At 40.6% G+C, this 27304-nt stretch overlaps 1 protein-coding gene across 1 annotated transcript; it reads right to left on the reverse strand.

The window, feature by feature from the left end:
* Positions 1-809: 809 nt before the first annotated feature.
* On the reverse strand, positions 810-26222 carry LOC105019183 (sodium- and chloride-dependent transporter XTRP3). Its single transcript, XM_010885147.4, has 11 exons — positions 25820-26222; positions 20213-20353; positions 19182-19273; positions 18688-18915; positions 10921-11031; positions 10577-10818; positions 6628-6790; positions 5617-5821; positions 5081-5240; positions 4393-4558; positions 810-4197 (listed from the first exon to the last, which is right to left on the reverse strand). Exons 1-11 carry the CDS (start codon positions 25944-25946, stop codon positions 4030-4032), a joined length of 1803 nt encoding a protein of 600 aa, XP_010883449.1. The 5' UTR covers positions 25947-26222; the 3' UTR covers positions 810-4029.
* Between the last annotated feature and the right edge of the window lie 1082 nt (positions 26223-27304).

Raw genomic sequence — 27304 nt, forward strand, 5'->3', positions numbered from 1 at the left:
CCGTTGACCGGCCCTCACCTTTCCCAGACATGAATCCAGTTGAGAAGTTAAGAATAATACATTATATTTATATAGCGCTTTTCAGGGACCCAAAGACGCTGTACATAGTGACATGGAACAGAAAACAAACAAAAGAAATACTATGAGAAAACAACGAAGATTCAGAGTGTGGGATTTGGCGTGGCTATGGGTAGGCAATTTTGAACAGATGCATCTTGATGCGTTGCTGGAAGTTGGGGATAGTCTCAAAGTCACGGATGGTTTTGGGGAGAGAGTACCAGAGCCTAGGAACAACCCTTGAGAATGTCCTGTCACCAAAGCCTTTGAGCTTGGACTTGGGGATTATGAGGTGGCCTGCAGTACTGGAACGGAGTGTGTGTGTTGGTTGATGAGGAAGAAGAAGGTCGGAGAGGTAGGCAGGGGCGGTATTGTTTAGGGCTTTATATGTCAATAGGAGGATCTTGCAGTTGATGTGTCGGAAGTAGAGACGAGACACGAGCAATGATGTTCGTCGACAAACAAAGGATTGTGGCATGACATAGATCTGGGGAAGGGTACTAACATTTTGAGTTGGAACAGCCTGTGATTGCAATTGTTTAATTAGATTTTCGGTGTGTGTTTGGATCCAGCCGTAAATCGGTTGGTCATTTTGTTTTCAATGAAGTACAAGATGAACACTATAGCTTTTAACCTTTCATGTATTTCGATTATCTAGACTTGATGTGTGATTTAAGAGTTCCCTAAAAAAAAAAGTGCACTCATCCAGAGCGACTTACAGTAAGTGCATTCTTCTTAAGGTGTTTTGGAAAAACAACATCTGACAATCATAATGAATACATTTTCCTTCAGTTTAAATTAGGGTGGTGGGGGTGGGGGGGATACACAAGTTTATTAAGATACTCATCAAAGATGTAGATCTTCAGCTGTTCTCAAAAGATTGGCAGGGATTCTGCTGTCCTGGCTTCAAGGAGAAGTTTGTTTCACCATTGAGGTGCCAACACAGAGAAGAGTTTTGCCAGTTTTTGCTGAGCGGAAGCTGCCCACCCATGAGGTTTGGGTGGCCAGAAGACATGAAGTGGCAGATCAGAGGGCATGGGAAGGGTTGTAGGGTTCAAGCGATAGCCTGCAGGTAGGGAGGTGCTGTGGGTAAATGGGTGACATGGGTGAATTTGGCATGGTTGAACAAAAGACTGGCAGCAGCACTCTGGATAAGTTGCAGGAGCTTGATGGCACAAATGGTGATCCCAACCAACTGTGCGTTGTAATAGTCCAGACAGGAGAGTTACTGAATCGGAACCTGAGCCGCTTCCTGTGCAAGGTAGGGTTGGATTTTGCGGATGTTGTAAAGCATGAATCTACAAGAACAAGTCACTGCTTTGATGTTTGCAGATAATACGTTTCACGGCAAGGTTCTTTGAGCTCTGGAAAGTGACCACAGTGGAGTTGTCAACCATGATGGACAGATCTTGGAGCGGGTAGGCCTTCCCCGGGAGCAAGAGCAGCTCCTTCTTATCAAGGTTAAGCTTGAGGTGGTGGGCTGACAACCAAGCTGAGATGTCTGCCAGACATGCAGGTATGTGTGTTGCAACCTGGGAATCAGAAGGGGGAAATGATAAGAATAGCTGAGTGTCATCGGTGTAGCAATGATAGGACAGGCCACGTGTGGATATGACAGTTCCAAGTAACCTTATGTAGAGAGAAAAGAGGAGTGGGCCAAGGACTGATCCCTGGAGTACATCAGTAGTGAGAGTATGTGGCACAGACAAAGACCCGCTCCATGCAACCTGGTAGGAGCGGTCTGCCAGGTAGGATGCAAAACAAGAGTGGGCAGCAACTGAGACCCCCAACACACTGAGAGTGTGGAGAGGAGGATCTGGTGGGTTACTGTGTCAAAGGCAGAGGAAAGATCCAGGAGGATAAGAACAGAGGAAAGAGTGTTTGTTTTGGCAGTGCGGGGAGCCTCTGTGAGACAGAAGACCAGTCTCAGTCGAGTGACCTGTCTTGAAACATGATTGGTTAGGGTCCAGAAGATTGTTCTGGGACAGATAAAAAGAGAGTTATTTAAAAAGGGGGAAAAAGGAAGAAGGGATAACGGTCTGTAGTTCTGGACATCAGAGGGATTAAGAGTTGGTTTGTTCAGGAGGGGGGCAACACGAGCTGACTTGAAGTCGGAAGGGAACACTGTCAGAGGATAGGGAGGAGTAGATGAGGAAAGTAAGGTAAGGTAAAAGGTCTACAGAGATGCTCTGGAGAAGGGAGGAAGGGATAAGGTCAAGAGGACAGGTTGTTGGATGCCCAGACATCACTAGACACAAGACTTTGTCTGAAGAGAGGGGAGACAAAGAGTTGGCTGAGAGGACAAGGCACAGAGATAGTCCAAGGGGTGGAAAGAGAGAAGCGTAGGGTTGAGGAGGCGGACTCAGGAGACAGGAGGCAAAAGGAGTTGGTAGAAGGGAGAGATAATAAAACAGAAAAGAGAGTAGAGGGAGGTAGGGAATGAAGATTACGCATTACTATCTGGGAAGAAGTTGAGTCAGCAGAGGGATAGAGAATGAAACAAAGTAGTGATCAGAGACCTGGAGTGGAGCTGCAGTAAGATCAGCTGGGTTACGATATCTTGCGAGGATAAGATTAAGCGCATTGCCTGAGATGAAGTCTGCTTTGTTGACAGCAGATTGGCAATTCCGGAGGCTGCCAGAAACCAGGGATTCCACATTGGTTTTACGTGTAGGAAAACAAAAACATACTTAGCAACAAAAAAAAGCTTACAAAATTTTATATTAAGGCCTTCCTCTCTATCCTTCCCCAACTAACTCCAGCAGAACAACTGGTCAGACCGTCTTTGTTTCAGCAAGTCTTCATTCCAGTAAGAACACAGCTGCTTACAAGATGGCCACTGTCAGCTGCCGCTGAAAAACCACAGGCACTGAAATACTGAGAGCGATTGTTAATTGCCAGCCACAACAGAAGAGACACCCCCACGGATTTGCAAGAGGAGGGAAGGGATTAAGGCCACACCCCTAGTGATACCTGGATAAATTAGGTGCAATACTGCAAATTGGACTGAAACTAAACCAAGTCCACAGTCACAAGTACTGGGCAATCAGCTAGTACAACAACAAGGATGAAATGGGCAATGTGAAAGAGACCACTAAATTTCAATAGGTCAATCAATCTAAACAACACCAGTAACAGCAATTAGGATAAAGCAAAACATACTTAAATTCTTGAGAAGTCATAGTCACAAAACAAAATGGAGCACAGTTATTACTGGGTGTTATTACTAGGTTGGGTGTTTTTTCCCACCTAGCTGTCTTAAGAATAATTTACTTTCTGAAGTTGGTCTGGATAAGAATGTCTGCTAAATGAATAAAATGTCAAATTGAATTGAACAAGAAATATAAAACGGTAAGGCTAATACCAAAGTATGATCCTTCTGGCAATAAAACAAAATTACAGAAAATGTATGTCACATCATGTCAAGGGATGGGCTTCACGAATATATGTTCATAATGACAAAACCTTTAACCATAAATCTGCCATCTTATTTCACAAAGTTATATTTAATATATAATAGTGCTGCAGTAGGGGTGATGGGCACATGGCCCAGTGTAATCATTGACTTTAGCTCTATGCTGAGAGAAAGGTGTGAATACTGACAAACAGTCCATTACTGACTCAGAGTTTTAAGTACATTGACGTATTTGAGTTATGGCTTAAAAGCCAACTATACAATCCTATTTTTGAAAATAGCACCTTCTTGTCCCAAGCTTTCACGATGCTGAAGGACAGCTAGGCCTAATGCTTTGTACAAGTCTGTCACTCTCCTGTAAAGGGAAAGTAGATGAGACAGCCCCAGTGATAAAGAGATCTTGTGTCTCTGATGCCAGGATAAAGAGGTACTGTTCTGAGGGCCATGATACATACGAGGGGATATTGATCGGTCAATATTGAAACTTGCAGGTCCAGTTAGTCTCAGAGCCATATTGTAGCAGCTCTTTGTGTCACTTTCTCCCCATGTGTCTGTTTTTATGCTGACACAGTGCTAATGGTGCGCTCTCTCTTCCCAGTGGCCGGGTTTCTCTTCCTGCAGTAGGTGTACAAAGCCATCAGCGGGATACAGCAGACAGAGGAGACGAGGAGGAGGCCAATGAAAGCTTGGGCATAGGGTGGGTACTCGAGCACCACAGACTTCCCCTGAAAGAGATCAACACTGTTTCTATCTGCTGGAATAGAATATAAAGGAGTATATGCTTTGCAGGTGCTTTAGATTCATCCACTTATGTGTTGTGTATTGACAGGTGCAACATTATATATGTCTACTTCTTTGGACTGAGCACTGTAACAACATGGTTATTGATTAGGAATTTGCGAATAACAGAGAGGTCTTACCAGTTCTTTGTCCCAGGCCTGGTATGTGGGAGACCCTCCCTGGATGTAGTTGACCATGTAAAAAATGAACAGTGCAATGAGGAGGATGGGACTGACTCCGGCCAACATGATCTTCCAGTACCAGTTAGGACGATGACCTAACATGTCCTCTACATCTTTTTCAAACCTGGAGAGGGAAAGAAACAATAATTGGGCTGGCATTATTTGAAACAATTTCCTAATCCAGAATGTGGGGCTCTACTTCAGTTGTATGAGCAAGCTGTCAAGCCTCTAAAGTGCAACATAAAGGCTGCATTGTGTCCAGTTAAGACCAACAGCCTAATCATACTCATATAATTCACATTTAAAAACCTCACATTCCACTACCTCCATGCTCAATCTTTTGTGTTGGGTGTACTGTATGTTTTAAAGTACTTTTAAGTGAAATGGCTTTTGAATCAATGTTTAATATGAAACATAAAAAAAAAATCCTCAGCCAAGATAGCATATAAACGTATTTGTCCTTGTAATAAAGTCAGTCTTTTCTGTTTCGGAAACAGCTTTTTCCTAAAAGTGATTATGAGTTAGAAAGCTTCTTAACTGAGCCATATCTAAGTAGTGAATGTGTCAATAATCAGCACATCAAAATGTCACCCATGCTAAATGTCCAGTTTACAGATCTAATGGGAAAACACATGGAAATGCACACCTGCTGATGCCATAGATGTAGCAGACGCTGATGACTTCAATGAGGACGATGAAGAGCAGAGAGAAAGTAGCTCCATAATCATTGAACATGGTAAACCAGTAGTTACCGGAGCGAGTGGTGAAGCCCAGACCAAGCAGCAGGCAAAACAAACATACCAGACCTAAAAGAAAGAAAAACCTGTTAGTCACACACAGACACACCAAATACGACTAAATCAGCAAACAGCACAGTGGAGACAGTGGAAACATAGTAACAAGCAGTGATACAATTTTGATGATATAAGTATGGGATTTCTGTTATGTTTTAAGCCTTTCCCTAACCTAAACCCTTGACCATTCAGAAGGATTTCTTAACTCTAACCTTAATACCAAGGGCTAAATCTAACCATAAAATCTATCACCCACTATAACTAACCTTAATACAACCTTTTTGAGTTTCACTTAACTTTTAGACTTCCTTTCAATTGCACACAGTATGGATGTGAGACTTAAATCTCACTCACGCGCGCACGCTACACACACAAGCTTGCCTCTCACCGTTGAGTGTCTCAGTGCTCATATAGCGGCTGAAGAACTTCAAGTCACTGATGGGAGTGATAACAGCGATGACGTTGCCTAGCATACTACCCATGCCCAGTAGCAGTAACATGATGAAGTAGAGCACAGACCACAGTTGAGAAATAGGCATGTTCTTAATGGCCTCACTGTACACTATAAAGGCCAAGCCTGTGCCTTCAACAGCCTGGGAGGGAGGGAGGTGCAAAGAGAGAAGAGGAGGAGTCACAGAGAAAGTGGGAAGAGAGTTAATGTATATTATTATTTATGTGGGAAAAGTACTTTTCGCTTTCCTCCAATGGAACGAGAGATGTTTACGTGCCTACCATGTATCTTAAGAATTACGTTCCCTGGGAACTATTGTAAAAAATGCGATTACGTTCTATGGCAACACATCTAGTGCCATTACGTCGGTCAAGAATGTTATATATCAATCCACATTTTGAATGGCCACATGGCCATACAGGTTTTGGTATTGTAAAAACAACTGATTTGGCTTGAGTGGGGATGTTGAGTGGGGATGTTGAGTGGGGATGGTCTACACAAATTGCCTTATTTGGATAGGTGACATCCTACAAAACTATTGGATTATTACCATACACATTGATTTATTTGTCTAAATATAACGTTATTGACCGATGGAATTGCTAGATACGTTGGCATAGAACGTAATCGCCGTTTTTACAATAGTCCCCAGGGAACGTAATTCTTGAGATACATAATGGTAGGTGCTACATCTAAATAGCACCACTACCGCCTGAGTAAAATAAATAGGAATAGGGAGACTTTGAACTATGACTAAAAGATAGAAACAATGTATGACTACAGGCTTTATAAATTTATTATTGCCTGTAGCACAGAACATTTGTAATTTGAAATGTTTCAAACCCTAAAATAAGTGTTTAAATTGAGTGGTCCAACTAGAATTCAGCAAAAGATTTAACATTGTGTTTATTTATTTTAGTTTGGTGTGGTCATCAACGTTTTACCTACCGTGTCTAGCTCAGCCTTTAGGTCACATATCTCTAGCCTGTCTTGCAGACTGGTAAACTGTTCTGGTTGTGTCCTGTTCAGCTCAGCAATCCATTGGTGTACATTCTCCAGACTGATAGCATCTTCTGCTATATCAAATGTGTTGAGGAGTAGCAGTCGCAACCTGGGAGAAGAAAAATATCAGTTTCATAAAAGGTCCTATCGGACACTGATCTAAAGTATAGAGCAGATTCCAAAGTCCAAGCACTTGCCACCTCTCGCATATACTGTCACTCAAATTTTAATGGTTATCAGATAAACCATTTTAAAATAACACATTTTGTAACTATACTCCCCATGGGGAGGCTCTGCCAGGCCTGTACTGCAGCCATCTTCTTGCCATCAGTCTTGTTTACAGCATTTGAAAGGCATGCTCATTTGGATTCAGATCAGGCAATTGACTTGGCCGGTCAAGATCTTTCCACCTTGCCCTAAAAAGTGCTTAGTAGCTATGGCAGTATACAGATCCAGAAACAATTAAGAGACCACTGCACCTTTTTCTTTCTTTTCCAAAAAAGTTGAAAAGGAAAGGTTTGAGTGTGGAACAGAAGCATTCAGTTTGCAGTGGTCTCATAATTTTACCAGTGGTTTAAATATTTTGTTGTATCCTTTGATTTTCCATTTATTAGATTTTTCCCTCACCATGTAAAGCAGTGGTAGCTGTAGCTCTACGAGGTCCAGACCCTGATGGTTTTCTTTTCTACCTCAACATTTACTGCATCTACCCAGTGTCCAAGGCTTAAATAAGTCCCTAATTAGAGGGTTGTAATAGGACAACATATTTGAATTGGCTTTTGATTATGATATTTTTTTTTTTTATTGAAAACTAGACCCTCACACATTACTACCCATTTTTTGTCCATTGAAATGTCCTTTCTAGCGACAGTACTGTATGTCCTCTGGTGTGACACCTTTTTCATGTCACACACTGGACATTGAAATACAGGACAATTATGATCATAGGTACATGAAGCTAATTAACTTTTTGTCCTTTTGAGACAGAGAAATATCTGGCACAGAAAGAAAAAAGATACAGAAAGAAGATCCTGAGAAGAGAAACATCTTCATAGCAAGACGCAGAACTTAAATGTACAATGAACAGAATATATAATAAATAGAAAACGTAGTAAACAAAGTAGATGAAAAACAGAAGTTTTATATTTTAACATACTTAACAGTTTACATTTGTTGTGAATGTTAATAAGTGTCCTTATTTAATTAGTCCTACTTCTTAGCTTGTGTTTTTTTTTCTCCATTCCCTCCCCACGGATACACTACATCACAGGTGTCAAACCGGTTCCACATGATTTTGTAAAGCGACATTCAACAAGCATATGTCTATATACTTTTGGCCATGTAGTTTATCAACAGAAGAAATCCAGGGTCCATCAAACATAGAAAAGCTTAGGAACAAATGTCCTATGATGGTACAAAAAGTTAGGTTCAAAGGTTTATTTATAATTTGCAATAGAAAAGTTACGGCAATGAAATGCTTGGTTTACATACTCCCACAGTTAAATGTTGAAAGGTAACACTAATTTTTCCTTCACCACAACATTAGAGTGATGAGACCAGGTCAAGTCATCACTGATGTTGATCCCGAGGAACCTGATGTTGTGAACTCGCTCTACTGCAGACCCATTGATGTGTATGGGGGCGTGGTCTCCCCGCCGCTGCTTCCTGTGATCAACAATCATCTCCTTCCTTTTGCTGAAACTGAGCTGGAGGTTGTTATCCTGACACCACAAAGTCAGTGACCTTACCTCGTCCCTATAGGCTGACTCATCGTTGTCAGAGGTCAGGCCTATGATGGTGGTGTCATCTGCAAACTTAACGATGGTGTTGGAGACGTGAGTTGCCACTCAGTCGTGGGTGAAGAGAGAGAGTACCGGAGCGGGTTTAGCTCTGGGGGGAACCAGTACTCAGAGTCAGTGAGGAGGAGGTGGCATTGCTTATCCGTGCCACCTGGGGTCTGCCAGTCAGGAAGTTCAGGTTCCATTTGTACATAGTGGGGTCGAGACCCAGATCCCTGAGCTTAACCGCCAGCTTGTGGGCCAAAATAGTTTTGAAGGCTGAGCTATAGACAATGAACAGCATTCTCACATATGTGTTCCTTTTGTCCAGATGAGAGAGTGCAGAGTGGAGGTTCAGAGCGATGGCGTCCTCTGTGGATCTGTTATGTCTGTAGGCAAACTGTAGCGGGTCAAGTGTTGCAGGCATGGAGTCTGTGATGTGTTTTTTAACTAGCCGCTCAAAGCACTTCATGATGATTGAGTGCTACAGGACGGTAGTCATTCATGCAGAGAACTTTTAGTTTTTTTGGCACAGGAACAATGATGGAGTTTTTGAAGCAGGTGGGGACCAGCACGGACCTTGAGAACACGGCCTGAGATGTTGTCTGGTCCAGGAGCCTTGCAGGTGTTAATCCTTTTTAGGGCTTTACATACATCTGACCTGGTCATTTGGAAAGGGCAGCCATCCTGGTCCATTTGAGTATCCATGCAAGGGGTGATGTTCTCAAAGCGAACATAGAAAGAGTTCAGTTCCTCTGGGAGAGAAGCCGGCACTTCCCCCACACCACCTGTATTGCCTGTATAGTCAGTGATGGTTCTCAGACCACTCCACATGTTCCTGGTATTGGAGCCCTAATAGAGAGATTCTACCTTGACTCTGTATTGACTTTTTGCAGTTTTTATTGCCTTCCTGAGATAATACCGGGATTTCTTATAATGGTCCTTGCTGCCGGACTTCAATGCTGCAGTCTGTGCCTTTAGCATGGCATGAATACCACTGTTGACCCACGGTTTTTGATTAGGAAATTATTTCGTCGTCAATACATTTGCTAATAAAACCGGTCCCTGACTCTGTGTATTCATTGATAAGGCCTCCAGATGCCTCTTGGAACATTTCCCCGTCTGTGGTGAGGAAACATTCCCGTAAATTGGTGTCCGATTCGTCCGTCCATCGTTGAATGGACCTCGTCACTGGCTTCTCTTGTTTTAGCCTCTGCCTGTAAGCAGGGAGCAACAGTATCGATGCGTCGTCTGATTTGCCGAAAGCAGGACGGGGGAGGGCCTTATATGCGTGAGGAAATGGAGAGTAGACATTGAGTGTTTTTCCTGCGTGTCAGGAAGTTGATTTGTTTTTTAAATCTTCAGTAGGACTTTCTTCGGATTGGCGCCTTTAAAAACACCAGCAACAATAAAGGCAGCCTCCGGATTTAAACACTCAAGCCTATCGATAACTAGAAAAAGTTTTGTAGAGCACAGCCCCAGCGTTAGATGGGGTGGGGAGGGGGGTGTACACAGCTGTTAAAATGACTGATGTAAACTCCAGGGGTAGATAGTAAGGGCGACATTTAATCGTACGATGCTCCAGAAGAAACACATCATGTCCTTTGGTGTAACATTAGAAAACAGAGAAATTATAATGGAACTTTTGTCAGAATTGTGGAGTTCCAAAAATATGTTTTGTCCAAATGATTTTAAAACATCTAGATGTTGTACAATTTTATTTTCACATTAATCATATGAAATGATGCCCTATTCTACTGAATTTGCACAAGTTAATGCATTTACTTAAAAGAGGAAATAATGTTGACAAATGATTTTCTCATAAAAAAATGTATTGTTTTATATTTTATGCACAATTATTGTCATGTTACACTAGAGACCAAATTCATGGCTCAAATGTATGAAACTGTTCATAAAATGTCATGACATACGTTCTTATATATGAAAATGTTGAATATCACTATATTTCCCATACCTGCTATTCTTTATTTTTTACGTCAACCAACCATCTCTATCTCATCTCGTCTTTATTAACAGCTGCAAACTCTCACCTAGAGCAACACCACCCCAGGCACAGTCACCCCATCCCCAGGCCTCAACCCCATCCTAGGACTCACCTCTCAAGGCAGCTCTCGTAATTGAAGGTGGCCTTGAAGCCGTAGATGGAGAAAGTGACCACACTGGCAAAGATGGAAGTGCCACTGTTGATCATGGACACAACGATTGCCTGCTTCTCAAAGTTGTTGTTGTACTGGTTGAAGCTTGCGAATGCAATGAGGGATCCAAAGCCCAGGCCCAGAGAAAAGAAGATTTGAGTGGCTGCGTTGATCCAAGTTGTGGGGTTGGCTAGCTGTTCCATCTGAGACAGCACATGAATTCAGCATTGAAAAACACATTAATAATGCCCATATTAACTTAATAAATACATTTATACAAAATACATTTGTCTAATCATTCATACCTTGGGCGTGACCATATACATTACACCATTGATGGCTCCATGAAGGGTGACCCCACGAATGAGGTAGATGATGAGGACCAAGTAGGGGAAGGTGGCTGTAAAGTACACCACCTAAAATGTGCAGGAACAGTGGGTGAATTGAGGTTAATTGATTCTTCTGGAATCAGAGAGTCTTAAACCATCCAAAGCTGCATGATCTATATGATCTCATAGATAAATGTATTATTGTGATGCAATCGCATGTGGGTAATGTGTCAGTTATCTGACACATTACCCACATTTTTTAGTTCTGTTTGCCGGACCTTTTCGTAGTTATTCTGACTAAACTAGGAATTTGTCCACTTGATTATATATGCCTATGGCGTATTTAACACATTTATTTATTATTATTTATTCACATTTATTAAGAAGCACAATATTTACTTTGACATTGTTGAAACATGTCCTAGTGAGGATGAATGATTTAGCTATAGTAACCTTAATACGCAAGTTCTATTTTCAAACAAAACATGTCACATATACAAGGGGGTGATTTTTTTTGGTCTGGGTTTAGGGAAAATGTGTAAAAAGCTGGGGTAAAGGGTCTCGCTCAGGACTGTGTCGGGCAGCGCCCCCACCAGGTCCACGCAAGCAGCGTCAAAAATGTGTTGCCTAGTAACGTGTTCACGTATTGACGCGTAGGTAGTATGCATTTGCATACATATGGGATGCAGATCTTAAAAGACTGCGCTGGCATGAAGGGCCGAATCCACAGATTTTGTTACTAAAGCTAAAGCTGACATATACAGTACATTAGAAAAGTATTCACACCACTTAAATTTTTCCACATTTTGTCAAAGCCTTATTCTACGATAGATTAACTTATTTATTTTCACTCAGCAATCTACACACATTACCAAAAATGACAATGCATAAACTGGTTTTAGCAAATGACTCCAATGAACATAAGTATTCAGGACCATTGCTATGACACTCAGGTGCATCATGTTTCCATTGATCATCCTTGAGCTTGGCACAACTGTACTTGGGGAATTGCTTCCGTTCTTCTCTGCAGATCCTCTCAAAATCTTTCAGGTTGGATGGGCAATGTAGCTGTATAGACGTTTTCAGGTCTCTCCAGAATTTTTTGAATGGGTCCAGTCTGGGCTCAGGCTCGGCCAATCAAGGAGCATACCACGTGATGTGTGTGCATACTTAGGCAGCGTGTGACTGTACATGCACACTGTCCGCTGGTGAGCTGTTGCTTGCAGGGCTCAATGTTACCATTTTTTGCATTTCTTTGCCACTATATAAAACAAAATATTTTTATATTTCTTTCATAACATTTCTAATTATGAAAATGAATAAAAAGATAAGTCAAAAAGCATTTGACTTTCAAACAAAACACTAAAGAATTCACCCCAGGAAGCAAGGAGACCGGCTGGTCCGTTAGTTACTAACCAGCAAACACATTACGTAACCACGACAAACCGTGACCTAGTGGATTGGTCATGTTGTGACATTAGCTTCTTACAACATTGTGACAAAGTTGTCCGAACGTAATTGCATGACCACATCTTCCTCACCTGCTCAGGACTCCGCAGAAACGTAATTTAATGAAGTACTAACAATGTAAAAACGTACGTACCAGTTTGGTAACGATCTTACATAACTACAACTGGAAATGTAAAACCCCTATATTCGTTGCTACAGTGTTTGCTTACGATGTCATTACTTGCCACCACATCGGAAACCATATTCCAAATCAGCATCTCTACATGTATGGCAAACATTTCATTCCAGTGTCTGTTAAAGTCCAACACAGGCACACCTCATTTTACTCAATTAGGTACTGATTAGGTGATTACCTGAACCAAATCTAATTTAACATGGAAAAGTATAATAACCACTGCTGTGGTCATCACTATCCTCTTGCAATAGAACCAGCTGGATGGCAAAAACAGTGCAAGTAGTACCTCAAAGGTAATTTAAATTAAAAAAGAACTATTCAGCATGACAAAAGAAATGAAAAGAAAAGCTTTGAGTGAAGAAAAGAAGGGTTCAATTGTGGCTTTACTGGCAGAGGGATACAGTGAGCGTCAGGTTGCTTCCATCCTGAACATTTCAAAGACAGCGGTTCATAAGAACAAGGTCAAGCAACAGACATTGGGGACAATGAAGTTACAGACTGGCAGAGGGCGAAAACGGACATCAACTCATTCAAATGCCACTCAACCATAAGATGACATCAAGTGACCTACAAAAATGGCAAACAGCAGCTGGGGTGAAGTGCACGGCAAGGACTGTTTGAAACAGGCTCCTAGGGGCAGGGCTGAAGTCGTGGAAAGCTAGGAAAAAGCCATTCATTAAGGAAAAGCCAGGCTGAAGTGGCCATAAGGATTGGACCGTAGAGGAATGGAGTAAGGTCATCTTCTCTGACTATTTTCAGCTTTGCCCAACACCTTGTCATCTAATGGTTAGATGAAGTCATTAGATTTGGTTCAAGTAATCACCTAATCAGTACCTCATTAAGTAAAAAGAGGTGTGCCTGTGTAGGAATTTAACAGACACTGGAATGGAATGGCTGCCATAAATGTAGAGATGCTGATTTAAGAAAAATTAGGAGTGGTCTCTTAATTTTTTCCCGAGCTGTTTAATCATTGAGTCACCTCATAAGTACTCAAATGTAAAGATATTTACTGAGTTCACACAAAGCATGATTCAACCAGACATTTTTATAATAATGTAAAAGTGATATAATAAAATTATTATGAAATAACTGAATCAGATTGTGGACACTTTTATACTCTTATTAAACTGGTTTTCATTGTCCATGATCAGGTGCAGTTCTGGGTCCCAACAACAAAGGAAGGTGAAGATAGAATTGATGACCACTCAGACTCATTTCGACAACGAGGAAGAGTAAAGCTTCCATTTTTGCTTGTGTTATTGTATTTTGATGGTTGGATAATATTTCTTCTTGTTTGATCAGTTTATAGTTGAAAAAAAACTCATGAATTTTCACAATTTCTCACCATTAGAAGAACCCAATGATAATATAGGCTTATGTTCTTATATTTTAATTATTTGTCAAAATGGCCAGTTTGATAATATCTCCTATTTGATCAGTTGATAGTTTCAATTTCAGTGATTTGGGAAGGATATAACTATTAGTGGAAAAAGTAATTGTTTAGCCTGGTTATTGCCATTGAAGACCTGCAATTTAATTTTAGTGAACTAGGTGGAGTTTCCCACTTTATAATTCCTGTTTGTTTTGAAGTCCAACACAGTTCTGATTTTAATTTCTGTACCGTTGTCCAACTTGGGAGAGTGTGAGGTGGGTGATTAATAAAATGAGTTTTTAATTACATACATTTTTACATATAGTGGATTGTTTGTAAATGTTATATTATTTTTTACTACATTTCATATGGGGCTCTTCTATATTATGTCAGGTACTTTGTTAGGAGAAAATACCTGGACTGATGATCTAACAGTATTGTAAGTTACCTTGTCAGTATGCCATGACAATGCAGTATTGTTTGTTGGGAAATGACTACATGAGCAAAATACCTAGTAGGGTTGACTATGTGGTTTGTGCTTTAAAAAGAGCAGGAGATTACACTCACCTAAAGGATTATTAGGAACACCATACTAATACTGGGTTTGACCCCCTTTCGCCTTCAGAACTGCCTTAATTCTACGTGGCATTGATTCAACAAGGTGCTGAAAGCATTCTTTAGAAATGTTGGCCCATATTGATAGGATTGCATCTTGCAGTTGATGGAGATTTGTGGGATGCACATCCAGGGCACGAAGCGCCCGTTCCACCACATCCCAAAGATGCTCTATTGGGTTGAGATCTGGTGACTGTGGGGGCCATTTCAGTACAGTGAACTCATTGTAATGTTCAAGAAACCAATTTGAAATGATTCGAGCTTTGTGACATGGTGCATTATCCTGCTGGAAGTAGCCATCAAAGGATGGGTACATGGTGGTCATAAAGGGATGGACATGGTCAGAAACAATGCTCAGGTAGGCCGTGGCATTTAAACCATGCCCAATTGGCACTAAGGGGCCTAAAGTGTGCCAAGAAAACATCCCCCACACCATTACACTACCACCACCAGCCTGCACAGTGGTAACAAGGCATGATGGATCCATGTTCTCATTCTGTTTATGCCAAATTCTGACTCTACCATCTGAATGTCTCAACAGAAATCGAGACTCATCAGACCAGGCAACATTCTTCCAGTCTTCAACTGTCCAATTTTGAAGAAGGTGAGCTCATGCAAATTGTAGCCTCTTTTTCCTATTTGTAGAGGAGATGAGTGGTACCCGGTGGGGTCTTTTGCTGTTGTAGCCCATCCGCCTCAAGGTTGTGGCTTCACAAATGCTTTGCTGCATACCTCGGTTGTAACGAGTGGTTATTTCAGTCAAAGGTGCTCTTCTATCAGCTTGAATCAGTCAGCCCATTCTCCTCTGACCTCTAGCATCAACAAGGCATTTTCTCCCACAGGACTGCCGAGTACTGGATGTTTTTCCCTTTTCACACCATTCTTTGTAAACCCTAGAAATGGTTGTGCGTGAAAATCCCAGTAACTGAGCAGATTGTGAAATACCGGCCCGTCTGGCACCAACAACCATTGCCATGCTCAAAATTGCTTAAATCACCTTTCTTTCCCATTCTGACATTCAGTTTGGAGTTCAGGAGATTGTCTTGACCAGGACCACACCCCTAAATGCATTGAAGCAACTGCCATGTGATTGGTTGGTTAGATAATTGCATTAATGAAAAATTGAACAGGTGTTCCTATAATCCTTTAGGTGAGTGTATATTGACATGTACTTGAAAAATCCGCAGGAACATTGTGGAATGTAGGAATATAAGGCAGAAAGCAAACTGAGTTAACTTTTTTGAAAAATAGAACCACCATGTTAATGGGATATGGTTGATGCTGCAGAGTACCAGGAGTAGAAGGTAACAGGTAGGCTAGCTACCATAGCTGTGCGCATTGCATAACCGAATAAGCATTGCATAACTGAATACTGCAAACCTGCCAATGGTCAGCAAATGACGGATAAGCAACCTTAATTACATAACGTTGTCACGACGTACAAGTGACGAAATAGCAACCAAAATAGGAACTTCACTTTTACGGTTGCTGCCACGTCAGATAGTTACATAACCGGTACGAAAACTGACTGTCTCGCTACGTCGTGACAGCGTAATATTGTTTGCTGGGTAGGTATGTGGTTGTTATGTCGTGCAATCACCCAATGGGCATCTGTATTTCAATTCCGGATACAACCAAAGGCTCTGAAAGCGGGTTGTCAGCAATCCGCTTGGCTGTCATGCTGACCAGGTGCTATTTGCTATTAGCATGGCTGGTCGGGGATTGTTTGCGAAAGTTGTCATTGCCTTTGTAAAGACCCAGAAATTTGTCCGATCTAGCTGGGAACATAGGACAGACGACAGTGCATCTGAGTTCCATTGACGTGGAAATGGGTACATTATTTTTTGCACTGAGGTAAAACATTTGAGCTCGTAGTTACTCTTCACTGCCATCTTCAGTTGAGTGACACATCACTGCTCAACTCTTGACTAGTCAACAGCTAGCGCACTAAAGGAACTGCAGGGTAGTTTAGTGCGTGTGCCACATTGCGAAACAACTGGAGGATATCGAGTTTATAATGCGATTATTATTTTACAATCTCTATTTTTGTTTTGCGGTGGCCCGATTGGGACAGTGACTTGCTAGTTAGATTAGTTCCGAATTGAGTTTTTACTGGCCCGGGGCCATCAGGCCATCGTTATTCTCGAGCCCTGGCTTCAGTCGAACCTAGCGTGCACACTGCCTCGGTGCAAAACACACCTTCAGGATGCTGATACTTGCTGAAAAAAGTTGCTTCCAGGTCAGATTCAGCTGGTGAGCATATCAGTGAACAAACTGGGCATGTGGGTATTTCTCTTTCATTAGCGTCTGTACCCCTCGGACGTTTCCACTCATTACAGCCACACCATTATAAGTCTGAGCAATCAGCTTTTCTTCCAGCTTCAGTGGTTCCAGCACACCCTTGATGCTATTAGAGAGGCTGAGTCCAGTTTTATCTTTGACTTCCACAAACTCCAAAAACCTCTTTGTCACTGTATTGTTAGGCAACATGTAACACAACACAACCACCACTTGTGATTTACAGGAGACATCAGTTGTCTCACCTGCCTGTATGGCAACAAATTATGTCTCGTCCACTTGCTTGGCTATATCCTCCCTGTACACTTTATACATACAATCTAACAGTTCGTTTTGTACAGTGCTAGATGTCCCTTTGAACATGGGCTGAGCGTCATAGTGCCTCTGAAGTCTCGAATCTCCCTCACACATAGTCTCAAAAATGCATCTGAAAATTCCAGGATTCAGGGAGTCCACCGACTCGTCATGCCCCCGCAGTGCGATTTCACATTTTCCACACAGTTCAATAAGTTACGATCCGTACCTCTTTTCCTCCACCTGTTTGTTATACTGCTCAATGGAGCGCCTGTATGCACTGTCAACTTGGGCTGCGACATTTACCCTTCCAAGTAAGCCCAATTTACACTGCACAATCGAGAGCATTCTGACTAACTGCACCCCAGTGTGGTTTAGCGGTTGCTCTGTTGCCGAATGGAAGACTCTGCAACGGGTGGTGAAAACTGCCCAGCACATCACTGGTGCCCAGCTTCCTGCCATCGTAGACCTCCTGCACAAGCAGGCTCAGGAACAGTTTCTTTCCATCTACTGTAACCCTCTGTGAACTCTGTGACTTATCACTAACCATAAACAACCATATAAGTTTTCATTTGTTACAGGTACGTGTCTACCTCAGGAACATCACTGCTGCTATCCCTGCATTTGACTTCCACATTCACCTTGCACATTAAATTTGCCTCTTTGCACATCTCAAATTGCCATTGTACTTGCATTTTTACAATTGTTCCATACGCATGTCTACCTCTGGGACCTCATTGCGGCTATCTCTGCATCCCGGTTGCACATGCTACCTTCAATGTGCCTCAACTGCACATCTAGAATCCCATTTAGAACTGCCATTTGTTCACGCACAACTATCATCCCACTTGTAACATACATATACTTAATACTTGCACATTTTCTGCCCTCCTGTATTTGCCTTAATTGCACATTTAATATTGCCATTTGTACTGCATTTGACTTCATTGCACATCTATACATTCCACTTGTAATATACATATACTTAATACTTGTACATTTCCTGCCTTCTATTTGCACTTCTGGTTAGATGCTAAATGCATTATGTTGTACTGTACTTGTTCAGTGACAGTAAAGTTGAACCTAATCTAATCAAATAGAAGAGGGCAGAAAATGTACAAGAATTAAGTATAATGCTTGTAAAAGTGGGATGAATAGATGTGCAATGAAGGCAAATGAAAGTGCAAATGGCAGTTCTAAACCCCAATTTTTCAAACGCATCAGATACTCTAAAAACTTGGACAGGTTTGGCAGGTCTATTGTACAACCAGTACAACATGTCCTGTTCTGTAGACATGGTCTTTATTCATGTTGTACCAGTCCAAGATGACTGTCAGTTGAAATAAACCCTTGTGTTGTAAGAACTTGTTGTTTTCATATGTTATGAATCTATTTTGATGCATTTCCCATAAGTTTTGTGTTTTTACATATCTTTAAGAATATCAAAAGCAATATTCATGATCAGTATCGCAATGTCACATTTTGTCAATATCGTGCAACCATAACTCTGACCCCTCACCTTCCCAGTAGATTTGACACCCTTGACAATAAACAAGTAGACGATCCCCCAAGCCAGCAGAAGGCAGACCGCCTGTCCGGTATGAATTCCTCCATTCTCCTTGATGGACCCAGAGATGTCCAGGGTCTCTCTGTAGAAGAAGTACTGAGTAGGAGTAGCACGCTCACACTCCTCTATAGGACCGGTCATATTGCTGTTAACTGGGCACTCTGCCCAGGGCAGGACCGACTGGATCAGATGGGGAGGAGACAGCACGGGGTAAGGCACAGGATGTTAAAGGTAGCACTGAAGAAACGAACTGCATTTTCATAGGTTCTAAACACAACACTGCACAGCACCAGTAGTGTGTGCTCATAGCTAAGATGTATCTTGTAATTAGATTGTAACAAGTTATCAAATCTTTTTTGATATGAGGTATCTGAAGGCATGTCAAATAGGTTTGATTCCTGTAGTGAAAATTGACATCATTATGGTGTTTTTAGGATGAAACAAACCTGAAATGAATGGAAGAGGTACCAGAAACTCCATGCATTGATGACGTTGTAATAGAGGCACAGGTACATGGAAGTCACAACACTGGCCAGACCTGGAACAGGCAACAGATTACGATATTACAATCCAGATTTTCCTTACATCAGTGAGAAACCTTTCCCTGGACATCATTGCACAATGTTACATGCGAACTAGAACAACAGAGTATTATTTTGTTTACCACAATGCATATTGCAAATCTCCGCTTTAAACTATAAGCAGTTTAGGGCAGGGATCTGAGCAGCCATAGCAACGTTCATACAGTGTATACATTTAAAATATGTATCCCGTGCCTATATACTTCTGCTTCTGAAAAGTGAAAGTGGAGGTAACTCAGGTAGTAGTTGACTTTTTAGGTTTTATAAAATTTAGCTCAATAACTGAGATTTGTATATTTTACCAATGATTAAAGGATCCAGATTTTCTTTTTAAATAATTCTCACCAAAACACTGTCATAAATGTTGCAAACCTATATATTCACATGTCATGTAGTCATTCTAGTCATTGTGCATCCATACATTTACAGTACCCTATGTGCAGCGAAATATATATATATATAAAGAAATATAGAACGATCAGCCATAACATTATGACCACTGACAGGTGAAGTGAATAACACTGATAATCTCGTTACCATGGCACCTGCAAGTGGCAGAACTGCCGCATACTGGATGTTTTTCCCTTTTCACACCATTATTTGTAAACCCTAGAAATGGTTGTGCGTGAAAATCCCAGTAACTGAGCAGATTGTGAAATACTCAGACCGGCCCGTCTGGCACCAACAACCATGCCACGCTCAAAATTGCTTAAATCACCTTTCTTTCCCATTCTGACATTCAGTTTGGAGTTCAGGAGATTGTCTAGACCAGGACCACACCCCTAAATGCATTGAAGCAACTGCCATGAGATTGGTTGATTAGATAATTGCATTAATGAGGAATTGAACAGGTGTTCCTATAATCCTTTAGGTGAGTGTATTTATATAGTACTCACCCACTCCCCCCAGATATGGGCTAATAGCACTCCATGCTCCAATGCTGCCCAGACGCATCTTCTGGCCAATGGCTAGCTCCATGTAGAACAGAGGCACCCCCTCCAGGACCAACATAATTATGTATGGTATGAGGAACCCACCTTAGGACAGACAAATGACATACTGTACTGTATATTTTACCATTTAAATTAAACAATAACACCTGCACCAGCAGTAGCAGAGACAAAAGCACACACACACACACACACAATTTATAAGATGAACTGTACACTGAGATCCACACTGACATGATACCCAGAAAAAGTGTCTCATTTGAATAGTTCTGTATTATTTACTAAATAATTAAAGTGGTGTCCCTATATTCTGTTGCATAGTTTGTCTTCCTCTAAATAATCATTATTTAGAGGAAGACAACCGATCAAGTTGTCCAAAGAAAGCTGTTTGTACTTCATTTTATCTCTTGCTTTCTTAATACTGATGGCAATTTTGCCAGTCTGGTAAATGAAAGCAAGTATGTTACAGTACGCAGCACCCTTCTCCTCTTATTTCCAGTCTGCATGCCTGAGTTGTGGATAGTAATTACAATAATCAGGCAAGTGGTCAAGGCGACATGCTCAGCGACCCAAACCCAGAGTCAAAGATAGTCTAGAGACGGGTCAGTCACTGGAATAGGTAATGGCTTGAAACCATTTTGGGATTCATTAATTTTATTGTTAATTCCTTTCCCCTCTGGCCTGTCATTCATTAATTTATGTCATTGTCCTTAAGATAAGCAATTTCACCGAAGATTCCCTGCTGCTAGCTCTCAAATGTTTCATGCTACCTTCCCTCAACTGTAATGAACCTTTGTTAATGGCTGTTCACAAGCAGCTTGTATAATCGGATAAGGATTAGATAGAAGTAAATAGTTTGATGTGAATAGGAATAAATACATTTTCTAAACTGTAAAACTTTGATTCCTCAAGTGGTTGCACAAAAAAAAGGCTTTAAATTGTAAAATAAATAAATATTGTCAAGTGTCAAATGTAATACATATCTATTTACTTTTTATACGCATGGAGTCCTGTCACTGGTGTAAGTCTGCGGTGGTGCTTTAAACAGGAGCATCATAGGTCCAAGCCATTTTAAAGAGGATCATGCATTATTGCAGACATTGCAATCTACATTGTCATACTTTGCATGAAAAAAGGAAAAAATACTAATAACAACAAAGAAGGAACATTAAAAAGGTAGAACAATCAATAGGTTGAACATTTTATGAGGTAGAATTAGAAGAGATAATTTAAATATAACTTTTCTTATATCTGTCAGTGTCAAGTTGATTCATCAAGGACTCACATTACCATTTTCTCCAAAAATGTGAAAAAAAAGGAAGACAACAAAAGCCTGTGTTGACTCTTGCTGATTGTAAAACTTTGCAATTACATTTAGGGCTGGAAATATTTGGACACTGACACTATTTTTATAATTGTGGTTCTGTACGCCAACACAATGGATTTTAAATGAAATAACTGAGATGCAATTGAAGTGCAGACATTCAGCTTTAATTCAAGGGGTTGAACAGAAATGTGGTATGAAACGTTTAGGTATTATTAACACAATCATAAATACAATTTAAACACAAATAAAATTTTCATTTTTAATACTTTTTCAAAAATTTAAATGACTGCTTGAAGAATGCATGGATATCACCAAACACTCATGTTACTCCTTTGGGATGCTTTGCCAGGCCTTTACTGCAGCTGTCTTCAGTTATTGGTTGTTCATGGGTATTTCTGTCTTAAATTTTGTCTACAGCAAGTAAAATGCATGCTCGATTGAGAATTAATCCGGCTGTTTCTGTCACATCATCAATAAAAACTAATGACCCAGTGCCATTGGAAGCCATGCATGCCCATGCCATCACACTGCCTCCACAGTGTATTACAGATGATGTGGTATGCTTCGGATGGACGTTGGATGGGTGTTTCATAGGATTTTGTGTGTCTCTCTGGGGTTTGGCTGGTTTCTTGGTTCTATGGAATTTGCATCTTATTGTCCCCCACAATGAAATCAGAAGGGAAACAATGTAACTGGTTGTAAGTTTCACGAGTCAGGTACAAATTCTTTGGCACTTCCATGTATATTTTGACAAAACCTGGGTGAATGTTGTGCCTTTTCAAAATTACTTTGACTGGCACATACAGAGACCTAAATTCCATGAATAACTGTGCTTGCATATTTGTGCATATAAAATTCCCTGGCCAATCCAAACTGCCACATGAGGCTGGGGTCAGCACAACTGTCGTTTTTTGTTGTCCAAAGCTTGAGAGTTGAAATTTGGCCATACTTCGTGTTTTATCTAAATGAATTATCTAAACTGATTGAAAACACTATTGTAGTTTAGGTCTGAACAATTTTGTATAACTCAAGAATATCTAAATGCATTTACACATACATCTGATTAAGATTCAGTGCTTGACTTGGGCCGGAACAGTCCAGAACAGCGTTCCGGTACTTCTAAATTTAGGCAAATAGCATTCCAGTTCCTTTTTAGGCAAAACAGAAAGCCTAATTGGAGCAATCCTTATTAACACATACATTTTGATGAACATAGTCTTATGTGGGATTTGACAGTTCCTGCTCTTATTTTAGCCCAAGTCAAGCTTGGTTCTGTAATGTACGATATGGTGACCAAACCTGAATGGTGTGTCTTGCTGTGGAGACCTAGCATTTTCAAAATGATGTTGATTGGCACAAACATAGATGTGATAAATCCATTAGCACATGTGCTTGCATGTTTGTACATCAGAATTCACTTGTCCATAGCGTTTGAATTTACACCAGCATGTTTGAGATGAACTACACAGGATTGTGGCCATTAGTCACAGGAAAATCAAGTGACATACATGTGCGCTGCCCAGAACCTTGGAACAGTTCCAACAGAATTGTCTTCACACTTCCAATCTTCCAAAGGGGTTCTATTGAAAATGTGGTGCACACTACCTCCAAAGGTGGTGTCTCGAGCTATCAAAATTTGCAAGTTGACACAACAAAAAAATCCAGCGTCTTGAGTTTTTTTTTATATGTCTTTGAATCTAGTGTAATGTAGGCAAGCCCATAGTGGAGAGACCAGGGTGACAGACTGCTCAAAGATAGGGCTAGTGCTAGGTGCAGGACCTTAGTAGGTGCTGGACACAGAGCTATCTTCACCCCTGGTCCCAGGGCTAGGATTGCTGGGTGGCTCTTGGTTACAGTCTGAATAACAATTTGTTGATGAGCAAAATAACATGAGGATAACTTTTTATTCAGATGTTGAAATATAGTATCTAACATTAAAATAGATTAATAGCACCTATTTATCACAAGCACAAGAATGGAAGTGATAAGGAAAAGTAATTGGACACAATTTCCGTTGCAAATGCATGATGCAGGAGACATGTTTTCAGCTTGCTATGTAGCTAACAAATGATTTAGGCTAGGTAACTACCCAGTGCAGTTCATGTTGGACAATTTCAGTTTAAATTGAAGTAGTTTATAAACAGAGTAACTTTAGCAACAACCGTTTTTATCATAAACAATAATGATTGTTTTGTCTTCTCGTTTTAATTTAATCAACTAAAATTGTTGCAAAAAATATTTGTTAAACATCTGTTTTTCAGTGGCAATTGACAAAACAATAACTGATTAAATAGATTAATTTTGTTTGAACTAAATTAGACCAAAAAAAATATCTGTGATTCAAGTCTTGACTAACATGCATTCAACTCCTTTGTCATTATTTAATCAAATAAAATGCATTCAAATCTGGGGCATTAGCTGTATGACTTGAGACATGGCTTTGAGTGAAGTTCTGCATTTATTTAGAAGCAGCGCGACAGCGAAAACTAAATCTCTTGCCCGTGCTCATTGTTCTATCTGATATATTGAAAGATGTAGACTGCTTGTTAACCAAGTGTCTCTTCTTTTAAATTCTGCGAGAGCTAATCAAGGCTGGTATAACTATGAAATTAGAGGGCAAATGTCAACAACCAAGTCATTAATAGACATTGCAGTGTTAGTTTCACTTAGTCGATTTTGCTGGAAAATGTTTAATTAATGGGTAGTGTCCCACATTATCTTAGCCTTTTTACATTAACACCCGTTCACACTATAAATAAATGTATGACAAACGCAAATCTTACAAGTCTTGTTTATCAAAATATATAACTATCGTACTGTAAAGAAGCTAAGAACTGTAGTTTAGTTTGGGGAAATACACCCCCCTAAGATCAATGTCTATTTACTGACAAACATTTTTAAGTTGAGTGATTTTTTTGTATGTTGAAGATGGCCATGCTTAGGTTAAAGGATTATAAAGTATAATATATGCCTACAAATGACAGATTAATTTGTATTTTATCTAATGTATTTTTTAGAAAAGGGGCATTTTTCCAGTTACTTGTAACGAATATGACACGGGGAACCAAATGCAGTGTATATTTAATTCCAAAAGGCAAAAACTAGAGGACAGGCAGGCAGAGTTCGGTACACGGGAGATCAGATAGGCAATGGTAAAAAAACAGGTAATTGAGAGTAGGAGATAACAGGAAGAAACTGGTTGGTACACTTGTAAATGATGAAAACTAGAGAATTGCAATAAACGGCTTAGTATGTCGTAACCAATACAAACAATACCTCACAAAGAAAGGATGACACAAACTGAACTAAATAATGGACCACTGATGAAAATCAGGTGGGTTAAACAGGTGTTTAGAAGTCGGGTGTTTGGGTACTGGGGAGTAATGCATTCATGATGTTCCTGAGGTAGGGGCTGAGAGTGGAGAGTTGATCTAACATTACTGGGGTGGCTAGCTCCATGTAGAACAGAGCCCCCCCCATGGGGTTGCCCCCCAGGGAATCTTATCCCAATAGAAGATAATGCCTTAGGGTTTTATAGAATAATGGTGACATACAGTGTTTTCTGTGAGAGTTACATGGGGGACGTCATTTGTGTAAGCTGATTTAGCCTACATTATTTTCGATACATTCCCAACAATAAGTTACGATGTACAGATTTATCGAAAAGTTTGACATGTCGCCAGGTAATATTTCAATAAGATTGTAGGTCATATCAAACACTACACTAGAAGCAAAATAGATTATTAGATGTGTGTCATTTAACAAGTTCGAGAAAAAAAAGAATTGAATCAAAAGCAGCTAGTCAATTTACAGTAGCAATTATGGGAGTAGGCCTAACAGCACATAGCCAGTTAAGTCATGAGTGGTAAATCATGGACGGGAGAATTTGATGTTAATCATTTATCATGTTGTGTGTCGTTCAATACTCCAAAATGTAATTGCAAATACAAATCAATGCTAACTGTCTAGATTTTCCCAAGTTGGACCTGCGTATACAACGTATCCAATTGGTTACACCAGTTGTTGGTTAAGCTTTTAGTTTTTTGTTACTTTGTAGCAAGTGCTACCCGCATGTGCAGCTCTTTGTGTTATGACATGACAGTGTTCAGTATCCGTAAGACATCAAAGTGTCCCATAACCATAATTAATAGGCCTTCTAGAAATCACATCAGAAACGTATTCAACAACACTGTGATATAAGTAAACTAATAAAAGCTATTCCTTACCTCCTCCATGCATTTGACACAGGTATGGAAAACGCCACACATTCCCCAATCCAACGGCGTATGAGACACACGCTAGAACAAATTGCGTGGGGTTATCCCACTCTTCTCTTGCTGAGTCTTTCCTCATTTTTTCCTTCTAGGCTGACAAGCAGGCCAATTTTCGGGTCCGGTTGACGGATGCGCGCTGCCGGTAGACAAGCGTGTCACTATTCAAGTCCCAATATGAAGTAAAAGAAATAAGAATGTATGGCACAAACACTGCTGCCTGGATAATGAAACAAATCCAGAAAACACGTCCTAAGAATAACAGGGCAAATATTTCAACAGGAGGCTGAACGATCCAGATACATTTGAAATGCCTGAAGAACGAACATGGAGTTTATAGAGCGCGTGCCCATTCTAATAAGGCCCCCTACTTTAGAGGGAGGTCCTGCGTATTCATTGTAAGGCCAGGACCAGTGTGTGAATCGCAGTTAACTAACCTGGGTGAATGTTTGATTTGCAAAGGCTTTTCGAAAAACCACAGGTCCTGTCACATGTTTATAAACGGATTTTTATGAGCGCGTGGAGAATAACATTTATAATAATTTGCCTCCAGAAATTGATTGTTTACCTTAGTTCCATGGACAGCAAAACGCAAAATTCGGTATTGTAATGATTTGCCAACCAGCTAATACTATATAAACCTAACTGATAGGCCAAGCTATAGCCTATGCAATATCATCTGATAATACTAAATAATGTGTACATTTTACTTTTTATTATTTATAGATCTCAAGAAAGTACTACAATATGTGTTTGTCAATTATTTAAATTGTTGCTAAAAATGAACCAACATAAAGCTATACTATATGGCCAGACGTATGTGGACACCCCAACTAATTATGGAGTTTAGGTGTTAAAGGCACAGCCATTGCTCACAGGTGCATAACATCCAGCACATAGCCATGGAATCTCCATAAAAAACATTGGTAGTGCAATGGGTTGTACTTAAGAGCTCATTGAATTTAAGCATGGCACAAGTCAGTTTGTGAAATTTCTGCCACACTAGATCTGCCCTAGGACGTGTCTAAGAGCAACAACAGCCCAGCCATGAAGTGGTAGACCACGCAAACTCACAGTGGAGCAGCCAAGTGCTGAGTAAGATTTGCCATTGTCCTGACCATTGCATCACTCACCAGAGTTCTAAACTGCCTCTGGAAGCAAGATCAGCACAACAACTGGGGGTCAAGAACTTCACATAATGGGTTTACATGGCCGAGCAGCTGTGTGCAAATCAGCATGCACAATGCCAAGCCCAGGCTGGAGTGGTGCAAGGCACACCGCCACTGGACTCTGGAGCAGTGGAAATGTGTTCTCTGGACACATTTTGGCATTGATGTTGAAAATATGACTGATCATATTTGGCTCCTTGAATGTTTGGCCTTGTTACAGACACACAAGGTTACACACAGGTGAAAATGGCAATTAAAGGTGAATTTCCCA

The sequence above is a fragment of the Esox lucius genome, chromosome 20 (assembly GCF_011004845.1).
Source record: "Esox lucius isolate fEsoLuc1 chromosome 20, fEsoLuc1.pri, whole genome shotgun sequence".
NCBI classification, from domain to species: Eukaryota; Metazoa; Chordata; class Actinopteri; order Esociformes; family Esocidae; genus Esox; species Esox lucius.